General features: G+C 39.8%; 1 protein-coding gene across 1 annotated transcript; it reads left to right on the top strand.

Moving 5' to 3' along the window:
* Positions 1-8,059: 8,059 nt before the first annotated feature.
* Positions 8,060-11,863, top strand: AICDA (activation induced cytidine deaminase). Its single transcript, XM_006084328.1, has 5 exons — positions 8,060-8,145; positions 8,521-8,668; positions 10,476-10,746; positions 11,020-11,135; positions 11,810-11,863. The coding sequence occupies exons 1-5, from the start codon at positions 8,060-8,062 to the stop codon at positions 11,861-11,863; spliced, it is 675 nt and encodes a 224-aa protein (XP_006084390.1).
* Positions 11,864-12,122: the final 259 nt, after the last annotated feature.

The raw sequence follows: 12,122 nt of genomic DNA, 5'->3' as shown, positions 1-12,122 counted from the left end.
CACATGGTAAAAATAAAACCTACGCTATTAGGCAACACAGTCAAAGACACTGTGGTCGAGATAAAACTCAAGGGTTAATGTGCTTGATTACAAAACCGAACTTTTCCCACTACCCTCTACTACATCTTGTATGTGCATGATAAATGAAACCTCTTTAGTTAATTTTCTCATCAAAAATAACTCTCTTTCTTTAGCCCTTTGCCCATGCTAGGCTTTTGATGAATGCTTGCTTAGTTGCTCTCTTAACCTCAATAAGTCCTAGGCAGCTGCATAGCAGAAGTTGAGTGAGTAATTCCTGTATATGATTAAAGGCCTGTCCCTCCACTTCTTCATACCCCAGTAATGTGGCTGGCAGTAAACTGAGAAAAACAAAAATCAGGAAAAGCAGAAGTTGAAGCACTCCAAAAATCAGACTTTCACCCACGCAGACTCTTTTTTGGGACTCTTTCAAAAACAACAAAGTATCATATTGAACAATCTACCTGGTGTCCAAAAATAGTGGGCTGGGGAGTCCATGTCTGAGCATCTTGGCTTTCAGACACAGGAATGTACACCCTGGAGGGGTCCCAGGGGGCCCTTCTGGACTCACACACTGGCCATAGTGAAACCTCACCTTGTGTTTCTCGTGGTGAAAGTTAGCAGTGGTGAAGTCCAGATGTCCAAGGCTTACCTCAGCCACCAGAGGCACAATTTCCAAGTCAGGTGGCTTTTGCTAAAAATAAACTAACCAGGTTGTCCTGGGGTTTTTCAAGAGAAATTGGTAAGGGGAGAGGGTAGTTAGTGAGAAAAGTAACTTTTAAAAATAGCCGAGTGAAACCCTATAAAATTGTTTATTTCAAATACCCAGGAATGCAAAATGTTATTATAATTATAGAAGATGTACTTCTTCCTTTAAAAGAAGAAAAGTGCACAAGGGAATACAACTTTTGGAGAAATAAAAGTTACTTTCTTATGTTGGACAAGTTTTTTCTTTTTTAAATATATTTTTATTGATTTCAGAGAGGAAGGGAGAGGGAGAGATAGAAACATCAGTGATGAGAGACTCATCGATCAGCTGCCTCCTGCACGCCCCCTATAGGGGATTGAGCTCACAACCCGGGCGTGTACCCTGACCAGGAATCAAACTGTGACCTCTTGGTTCATAGGTTAACACTCAACCACTGAGCCAAATATTTTTTACAATAAAAAATACTGTTTTCTCCTAATCTTTGGACAATTTATGTTTTAGGATAGCATGAGACGTTTACCCTGGCTTTGACTAACTCCCAGATATGTTGCCAGGCATATGTCCGTCTCCAGACATGTATATCCTATTTAAAGAAGAACAGGGCTAGCTAAATAAACGCTAAAGTTCCTTCAACTTTGAGATGCTATGATTTTATGATTTTCAGATTTGTCTTTTATTAACATTTAATTCTTTTATATTGTCATTTAAGTATTGTCTATTTTTGTTGTTGTTATTCCTCACCTGAGGATATTTTCCATTGAATTTTAGAGAGAATAGGAGGGAGAGGGAGAGACACAGAGAAACATCATCGATGTGAGAGGGACACATCAATTGGTTGCCTCCTGCATGCACCCTGACCGGGGGTGGAGGTCAAGCCAGCAACTGAAGTAGGTGCCCTTGACCAGAATCAAACCCACAAAACTTCAGTCTATGGGCTGATGCTCTATCCACTGAGCCAAACCGGTTAGGGTGGTATTGTCTATTTTTAAAACTTTTAACAAAATTATAAATTCCTTGAAGAACTATAATGTACAGCATTGTCCCCTTCAAAGCTTAGCCTTACACTTTCTCATAATAGGTCATCAATAAATAGTAAATGAATGAATTTCAGTTTTCAAAGATGGTGTTTATTAATCACTTATAAAAGCACTTTCTGAATTGCCCCCAATGGGGTATAACATCAAAATAAACACAACAGAACTTTTTGCTTTCCAGAACCTTCATTTTCAAACACTAAATAACTAAAACATATATGTTGGAATCTTCTTTATGTAGTCTATGCACTAAAAGGTAAGATTTTCAAAAAAGAAGGTATTATACAAGAATGTATATTGAATATTTTGTGTGTGTTTATTAGATTTTTCCAACACCTTATAAAATCTACTTTATAAAATGGGATAAATAAATATCCACAGATAATTCTGCTTCAGAAACCAATTTGGAGAAATTAACTCAATAGCCACCTTTCCAATATTCTCTCCCATACTGCCTGGTCTTATGCTTCCCAATATGCACCATTTTATTTCCCTTTGAATGAGGTTCATGAGATTCATCATTGAACTGAAAGATGAAGAAAACATTCCAGCTAAAGATGTGGCCAAAAGATACTTTTAATGTTTTTTTAATTGATTTTTAGATAGAGAAGAAGGGAGAGGGAGAGATGGAAACATTCAATGAGAGAGAAATATTGATCTGCTGCCTCCTGCATGCCCCCTACTGGGGATCAAGCGCACAACCCAGGCATGTGCCCTGACTGGGAATTGAACCAATGACCTCTTGCTTGGTGCATGGGACGATGCTCAATCCACTGAGCCATACCAACAGGGCCAAATGCTCTTTTGATAAAACAAAGAGCTTAAAGTCCATGTTTCTATTAGATTTAGATTTAATTACTTGTTTGACCAATTTCTAAATTTTTTGTGAGAGAAAAGTTAGATCTTGCATCAGCCATTTATTGAGTTTGCCTGATATATGCAGCCAATGTTTTGAAAGGTTTACTCTGATTGCTCTGTTGAAAATAGATAGTAACTGAAGAAGGATGGAAGAAGGAAGACCAGTTGGGAGGCTAAATGCAATAATTCAGGTTGCTTGGACCTGGAGATGGTGAAAAGTGGCCCACTTTGTAAGTAGAGTTGTTAACAAGATTTGCTAATAGAGTGGGCATCGGATTTAAAAGGAATAGAGCAATCAAGCAAGACTGCCAGCCCTGGCTGGGTACCTCAGTTGGTTTAGAGCATCAGAGATTAGTGGTTTGGGAGTCAAACATTTCTATGTTCTAAGTCCTACATAACTGAGTGAGCTTACTTAGTCACAAACCAGAACTATTAGTGGACTTCTCTATTGATTCAGAGACATTGTGTAACTAAATGAGGAAATAGATGATTTCAGCTCACAGAACACAAGATGCTATTTAAATGAACATTACTAGTATTATGCTTTCTAAATTAAAGATATTATTCATTACCATAATTATAATTTACTAAGGGTCTACTGCTACTGTCTCCTGATCTGTTACCTGTGGAGCATGGACTGGGTTTTTAGAGAGGCAGACCAAAGAAACCAACACATTAAGCAGAATGGCCCTCAATCATTTTACCCATGTGACTCTGCCTACGTCAGCCCCACCCATCTTCACTGGACCCAAACAGGAGGAAGGCCTTTGGGGTACCTGGTGGTGATGCTGTGGAGGGAGGAGCCCAAAATGGTAAGCTCAAATTTGAATGTGTAGGGCCAATGCATTGTCAGTCAGTGAAGCAACCGTGCTTGAGGCAAGCTTTCCTCGGCCTAAGACATTTGGGGAGCCAAGAAAGACACTCTGGAATCCACTATGGACAGGTAAAAGGACAGTGCCTTTTGGGTAGCTTCATTGGCTTTTCTGCCAGAGCAAATCTGAGTAATGAGATTGGTACCTATCCCTTTCCTATCACTATCTGCTTTACAAGATCTGCCTGGTCAACATGCAGATTTATTTCTCTGGTTCTGTCTCATCTTCTGTTCAGATCTCTCTCTCTCTCTCTTCCATATTCAAGAGAACTTTTATGACCATGTGTTGACTTGTTCTGAGATTTTACTGCAGTTATAACTAGTTTGTGGTAATTATGTCAACATAGTAAATGGTTCTAGACTCAAATCATGAAAAGAAAATAGCAATACTGCACTAAAACAGTAGTGGCAATTGTAGTAATAATTTTATAAGTATTCAACTATAAAAATTGCTTGAAGATAAACTTTCCTAGGGAGATTCTACTGAATAACTTAGTTACCTAGTGAGGAAATTGTTTTTTAAATGCCAATATTCAAAATTAATTACTTAAAAGTCACTATGATTGTGTGTATAATAAGGAGGAAAATTCAGTCAAGTAAATTATTTAATGTTGTATGTCCAATTGTTAGGCAGTTAATGGCATTTTTACTACCTAGTCTTTCAATCTCTTTAGATGTGGCTGAACTTACTTCTTCTATGTGTATTCTGTAAGATTTTTCACAATGTTTTCGCATCCAGTTTATGTCAGTTAAGTTACTATCACAGAACTTAGTCTATTCCCGCTTTTATGATTATTACAAATGTTATGAGGATGATACCTAATCTATATACTTTATCTCAATTTACCTCTATTACAAAGAATGTACACAACACAATTAAGATTTTTAATGGCAGAGTAAGTGTTCTTCAGAAAATTTTCTTTCTTTCTTTCTTTTTTTTTTTTTAACTCTCATCCAAGGATATTTTTTTCATTGATTTCCAGAGAGAGTGGAAGGGAGAGAGGAGGGGAGGAGAGACAGAGAGAGAGAAACATTGATGTGAAAGAGACACACTGATTAGTTGCTTCTTGCATGCACCCCTACTGGGGCTGAGGAACCTGCAACTGAGGTATGTGCCCTGGCATGCTAACCATTGAGGGAACCAGCCTGGGCAGAAAATTTTCTTGAGAGCAAAATTGTTGAATGAATGTCTGCTCAGTTTCAGTGAAATTTTGAAAACTGATCTAAGGTACAGGTCAGAGGTAAAGGACTTAGTAGAGATACTTGTGTATAATGAAATGCAAAACAGTGGTAAAATCAGTAGTAGAAATTCAAAGAAAGACAAATAAAAAGGGAGAAAAAATCAATTCAACAGGAGGAAAAGGGAAATATGTAATTATCATCCAGGAAAATAATATCTGCAGAGCCCATTAGTGACGGTACAGGGCAGGAGAGGAGGGCTTTGTCACGATTATTTTTAACCCGTCTGCCTCCAGGCTTGCACTGCTGGGGATGCAGCTAGTGTTCTGCCTGAGGGAGCACAGCTGTTCAAACAGCTGTCAATCTGGAGGCCTAAAAAACTGCCTCCGCAAAGTCCTTTGTGCCCAGAAAAGAAACCAAGAGAACAAGGTGCTGGAAACAGGCTCCTAGCTACAGCTGAAGGGAAGTGATGGATCAAGAAAGTTAAATAGGTCATGATCATGCAATTCACTTCATTGTGATAGGTAACTTCTGACAGAAACAGTGAAGAGCTATTGCATTTTCCTGTGGAGGGGGAAGTGAATTCCTTTACCTCTGTCATGTCATTTTCTATAACTTTCAGAACACTTTGTCCGCATGGTAACAGGTCCCTGCCACACTACCTTCAGTGCATGATATAGTTACCATACCCCTCCTCCTGCCCCACTGCAGCCTTTCTCCTCCACGCGGCCCAGAAGGGTAGGTTAAATGTAAAAGGAACTTATTAGTAAGAGATGATGCTTTATCTATTTAAAACTGATTGGGCCTCAAAGAGAGGATTTTTTTTCTTTCTCTTCAGTATTTATTAAGCACTTATTATGTATTCAACTTATATATGCTATGGGTTATTATATGATAAGTATGTAACAACAGTAATAGTAATGATTATCGTAATAAATCACTTTCATTTTAAATAAATCCAATTATTATCAGATCTTTGTTACCATCCATTTCAGATCCCTGCCAAATATGCATTTTTAAGTCTTAAGTAATATAACTGCCTGATTTTTCTATTGTTTGCCATACATAATGTGTATATTGGCGATAAATCTAGTTCTCTGCCTCGGGATTTAAAGAGTATTCCAATAAGCTCCATGTGTATGAATGAAGACATTTAAATTGTGACAGCTATAAAAAGCTCTTGTCTTTGTTTATTAACTTAATAAGATTGACAATTGAGTACTTAACTTTTAAATTCAGGGTCTACCACATGTATTACTTTATTAAAGTGAATATTCTCAACACATGTCCACACAAAGACTGGTATATGAATGTTTGCAGAAGCTTTATGCACAATAACCCCAATGTAGAAACAATCCACAGGCCCATCAACAGGTGAATGAACCAACAAAATGTGCTCTCTCCCTGTGATGAAATACTATCCACTGGAAAGGAGCAAACTACTGATCCATGCAACATCATGAATTAATCTCAAAGTCATTAAGCCAAATGAAAGAAATCAGACACACAGGAAGGGACAATGTATGCATCATATGAAATTCTGGAAAATGGAAAGTAATTTATAGTTACAGAAATCGGATTATCGGTTGCCTGTGGGAGAGGGAAGAACCGATGGGAAAAAGAGAATGAGGAAACTTTGGGGGAGGGGTACCCTAGCAATGTTCTGGATCTTGGTTGTGGTAGCAGCTTGGGGTATTTACATCTACCAGTATTCATAGAACTGTACATTTTAAATGGGTGAAATATGTAAATTATACTTCAATGTAAAAAAAAAAAGGAAAAAAAAGTTTCAATTCTCTTGCCAGCAAACGGTATTCAAATCCCTGGCTGGGTGTTTATTTTTACAAATTCTTTGCACTTCTGCTTAATGCCATTAGGTGGCAGCATTATTTTCACAAATTGGATAAATACATTTCTGAAAAAGATTAGGACAAAAACCAGACACTATTAGTACTTTGGGATCAACCACACTGTATTGCGTGTGTTATGTTCATAACTGCAAAGAATTTTGAGTTAGCAGAGAGTATTTCTACATGTTCAATTCAATATAGTGCTTATGATATGCAAGACACTGTCCTAGGAACTAGGTAACAGAAAAAGAACTGATCCTTGTGTGTGAACACAGCATAATATTTAGATCACATTGCCAAGTTAAAAAAGCAGCAGAATACAAAATTACACATGAAATCAGTCTCATCAAAATCATGTATATGTAATCGTGCAAAAGACCAGAAGGAGAAACATAATTTTAACAGTAATTGTCATTAGACACTGATATTCCACATTGTAAAATTCTTTAATATTTTAAATTTTATAACTTTCTACTTTTTTGTAGTATTCAAGGAGACAACCATCAAATATTGCTCTTATACTTTTAACTATACATATATACATTATATATATATATATATACATTATATATATATATATATATATATATATATATATATATATGTTTTACTCATCAAGTGACACTTTCAAAACAGAGTCTAGCCTGACTGGTTGTCTCGGTGGTTGAGCATTGACCCATGAACCAGGATTTCCAGGTTCGATTCCCGGTCAGGGCACATGCCTAGGTTTAGGGCTCAATAACCAGTAGGGGGCATGCAATAAGCAATGAATCAATGATTCTCTCTCATCATTGATGTTTCTATCTCTCTCTCCCTTCTCCTCTCTGAAATCAATAAAAACTATTTTTTTTAAAAACAGAGTCTAATTGGAGAGACAGATATCAGCAAGAAATTGATAACAAAAGAGGAATGCTTTGATAGCAACAAGGTGGGGAACAATGGGGAACTGAGAAGGGTTTCTTGTTATCATTTGATTTTTGCCTAGTAATCTTGGGATAGTGGTGGTAAGAAAGATCTTACTAGAACAGTTGAAACTGTGGCTTTGAAGGACATGTAGGTTTTGCCCAGTAGAAAAGGGTATGGAAGCTCTTAGTCAGAGGAAGTGCCATCAGCAAGATGTCTAGAAATAAAGAGGAAAGGAGATTAGGGCCAAGGGTCCGGCTGCACAAGGGGGCCTAACGTGGCGGGGAAAGGGGGAAAATACTAGGAAAGGAGGCCAGAAATGTAGACTGATGTCCAATGTAAAAACTGGCCTATCACATTAAAGCGTGTGGAGTTTATCCTGTGTGCCAGACAGAATGCATGGTTAGGGGTGTTTCAGCATGGGAATGACATGGCCACACCTGGGCTTTGGTGAGATCACTCTGGTACAGCCTGGAAAATGTTCCTGTGGAGGGACTTGGAGGCAGAGAGGCCAGGGTAACAGATCAAGTGAAAGAAGATGAGGGGTCGTTAGACTGATGTAGAGAACAGAGAATAGAGCAGGTACAAATTTAAGAAATATCTGAAGGTTTGAATCAATATATTTAGACCATTAAATATGAGGAGTGAAGAAGCAAAGATGATCCCAGTATTATCTGAGATGGGGAAGTCAGAGGAGAGGCGGGACATGCAGGAAGAGGGCTGGTTAGGAATACTATTTTGACCATCTTGAGTTTGAATTTTAGGTTAAGATTGCAAAGGAAACCTGAAAATACAATTATGGGACTGAGGAACAAGTCTGTCATTCCAAGTTATCAGCATCTAGAAGACAGCAGTGGGAGGAGATGGTCCTGTGAGCTCGAATGGCTTTGCGGTTCTTGCTCTCTCTCAACGGGCCTTACATATAAGCATGAGAAGGAGTTTATGATGGATTCCAAGCTCAGCTGAAGGGAATGAAACAAGAGCATCTTCTCTGCTTTGGCCCAAGTAATTGAGGATCTTAAAACAGCTGAAGGAAAGCCTTGAGTGACCAGAGAATGAGCTGTACTCCTGCATTCTCTTCCCTCCTCTCTCCCACAGCCTCCTGATGAAGCAGAGGAAGTTCCTTTACCACTTCAAAAATGTCCGCTGGGCAAAGGGTCGCCATGAGACCTACTTGTGCTATGTGGTGAAGAGGCGAGACAGTGCCACCTCCTTTTCATTGGACTTCGGTCACCTTCGAAACAAGGTATCAATTAACATTTGCTTCCCAGACAGTTAAAAGCTAACACTTTTCATTAGTGTGAGCACTTTTAGAGCCACCTAACCTGCTGACGGTACTACTTTTAGTCTGTTTTGCATTTGTCCCCACTAGATTCCTCAAATCTTTTTTTGTTTTCTTTTTTACATGTCCCTGTAACCATAATAGTTATGCCCCCAAAGATGTCATTTCATGATCTCTTCATCATGTCCGGCACATTAATGCCACACCGTCTTTCAATGCCAAGAATAACTGCCCCCAAACGTTCCTCCCCTAACCCCAGCATCCAAATTGCCTTTGAGATTAAGGAAGAAATCAAAGGTAAGAGCCTTTTGATCTGGGGGGATATTATCAGCTCATTCAAGGTAAATTTTAAATGTGAAAAACAAATTGTGTCTTTTGAATTTTTGAAAATTAAGGGAGAAAATGTTACGAAAAATGATTGAGGACCAATTCTGTTTTCCAAATGATTTCTATTCTCTCCTGCTCACACGGAGCATAGGCCAGTGAGGACGTTGAGCATGGCACACCCCAGAAACAGGGAAGCCTCAATTGGTTGATTAAATCAATCTCTCAGCATCTGGAACATTTGAGAATTACATTTCCAAGGAAACTTCTTCACCCCAATCCCAAAGGATTTACATAATCTTCTACTAATGAATACTTCCTCCCTCGTAACAGCTGGTCTTGTTGGAGTCCCAGAGATGAACTCATGGGTGGAATGGCACTGATTAGCACTTACTGTACTATTTAATTCTCTTTCCTCCCTTGATTATGTAAATTATCTCATCACAATTGTTTTACATTCTAATCTCTTCTATTTGGAGATAAGACTAACTACAGAAGGCTTTGTTGATACCAAGCCTTTACTTCTCTCTCCTGTAATCCTTATAACACCAGCCCAGCCTATTTTATTTACTTTTAAAAATTACAATTTACTTACTTTATTTTAAACAATTTTATTTTTAATCTTTATTATTGAAAGCATTACATATGTCCCCATTTTTTCCCCCTTTAACCCCTTCTAGCTGCACACACCTGCCCCAGGCCTTCACTAGGCTATTGTCTGTGTCTGTGGCTTATGCATATGTGCATACAAGTTTGTTGGTTAATCTTTTCTCACCAGCCCAGCCTATTTTACTGATAAGATTAGAAGATCCAAGAATTGGGTAACTTGTCTTAGTCACATGAGGGGTAATGGAACCAGGGTCTTCAGATTCTGGGACTTACGACTTCTCTGCAATACTAAGTGGACTTGCTATGTCTCACTATTGTGGATAGTATTACAATTACCCACTATCTTCAGGGATATTATTTAATTTGCTCTTGCAACACTCACTGTCTGCCTCACCACAATCCATCGTACCTTTTCCAGCCCTTCAGCTCATATATTTCCCACCAACTGGTCCTGTGTATTTCATGTGTGTGTGTGTGTACACTTCATGTGTGTGTTTGTAACATCACTAGACACTTACAAGCCATTTTCCTCCTCCTCAAAGGCACAACACGAACTTCACAAACACAAATTAAATCTCTACTGAGATGGTGGGTTGCTACTCCATTCAAACTCAACTCATTTGGTCCTCCCCGCGCGACAGAAAACCCACAGCCTTTCCCCCTCTCTGCAGGGCCAAGCTCACCCCTGTGCTTTTTCGGGCAGTTGTGTAACCTCTCTGTGACCTAAGGACAAAACTGTAGACGCTCCAAAAAAGATCACCGTGGGAGGGAGGTGAGTTAATGCCTGCAAAGCTGTCAGCTCAGTAAACATGAGCCGAGACCTCTGCTCTCTCCCCAGTCGGGTTGCCACGTGGAATTGCTCTTCCTGCGCTACATCTCCGACTGGGACCTGGACCCTGGCCGGTGCTATCGCGTCACCTGGTTCACCTCTTGGAGTCCCTGCTACGACTGTGCCCGGCACGTGGCTGACTTCCTGAGGGGGAACCCCAACCTCAGTCTTCGGATCTTCACCGCACGCCTCTACTTCTGCGAGGACCGCAAGGCCGAGCCCGAGGGTCTGCGGAGGCTGCACCGCGCCGGGGCCCAAATCGCCATCATGACCTTCAAAGGTAGGAGGGGGACCCTTCTGCCCGGCTCAGGGCAGCCGCTGTCATCCAGGATGGCAATTCAGACTCAGATGAGTGAGGGGGAAACTCGAGGGACGGAAAATTGTACCAGGATTCTAGTTCACTTTAGGAGCCCAAAATTATCAGCTAGAATTGGAGGGAAAGAATGGATGGCTTGGACACAAGGATGAGAATTAAAAGGAGGCTGGGGATTTCTTGATTTTCTTTTGATTTGGGATCTGAGCATATTGGCCCCCCTCCCCCTTCCTTTTACAGATTACTTTTATTGCTGGAATACTTTTGTGGAAAATCGCGAAAGAACTTTCAGAGCCTGGGAGGGGCTGCATGAAAACTCAGTGCGTCTGTCCAGGCAGCTTCGACGCATCCTTCTGGTAAGGGGCTCCTGCGTTTCTCGTTTTCTTTCTTTCTCAGTCATCTTTTCCTGGAGCTGTTTTCTTTGCTTCTGTTTCTTACACATTTTCATGTGTGTATGTACACTTCATGTGGGTGTTTGTACATTTATCACTCTCTCCTTATTTTTTTCTTATGAAAACCTTATTTTCTCTGTGTGTGTTTTTAATTATTGTTGTCATTTCTCCTACCATTGAGTCTGCTCTTCTGTTTTACAATTCAGAGCCCTCTGCTAAGATGGCTCGCCCTTCCCTTCTCTTTCCTCACTCACGTGTCTTTGTTCTGTGCTAGCCGTGGGCAAACTATGGCCCGCGGGCCGAATCCGGCCCGTTTGAAATGAATAAAACTAAAAAAAACAAAAACAAAAACCATACCCTTTTATGTAATGATGTTTACTTTGAATTTATATTAGTTCACACAAACACTCCATCCATGCTTTTGTTCCGGCCCTCCGGTCCAGTTTAAGAACCCATTGTGGCCCTCGAGTCAAACAGTTTGCCCACCCCTGTATTAGACTCTCCTCAGCATTTATTTCCCTCCAGGCAAAAGTCCTTCCTCTCCTCTTCCTGGCTCCTCTTCCTCCTCCCTCCCAACTCAGTTTCTTCCAAAATGTCACAAAGTCATCCACTCAGTTTATTTCTCTCTTTCTCTACAGCCCCTATATGAGGTTGATGACTTACGAGACGCATTTCGTACTTTGGGACTTTGATACCAGCCTCCGAGAATGTCAAGTACAATGAGATATCCCTGAAGATAGTGGGTAAAAGAACAGTCCTTCGAGAATTCTCTTTCTTCAACTCTTAATATTTTAGAGTTTAGAGACATAATATTCATATATCTGACTTTAAAAAAATATATGTCTTGAAAATAGAGAAGGAATACAGGCCCAGCCGAGCAATGCTGCAACTGGTGCTGTTTCTAATGCAACTGTGTCCCCTACTGGGAAATGACAGAACTGCAGAGTCTGG

The sequence above is a fragment of the Myotis lucifugus genome, unplaced genomic scaffold, assembly GCF_000147115.1.
Source record: "Myotis lucifugus unplaced genomic scaffold, Myoluc2.0 scaffold_10, whole genome shotgun sequence".
Classification (NCBI taxonomy): Eukaryota; Metazoa; Chordata; class Mammalia; order Chiroptera; family Vespertilionidae; genus Myotis; species Myotis lucifugus.
This window is presented reverse-complemented; position numbering and strand designations above follow the sequence as displayed.

Coding starts and splice junctions, on each gene's coding strand:
- AICDA (XM_006084328.1), top strand. CDS start 8,060: ATGAGGAGTGAAGAAGCAAAGATGATCCCAGTATTATCTGAGATGGGG. Junction 8,669..10,475: donor TCGGTCACCTTCGAAACAAG/GTATCAATTAAC, acceptor CTCTCTCCCCAG/TCGGGTTGCCACGTGGAATT. Junction 10,747..11,019: donor CGCCATCATGACCTTCAAAG/GTAGGAGGGGGA, acceptor TTCCTTTTACAG/ATTACTTTTATTGCTGGAAT.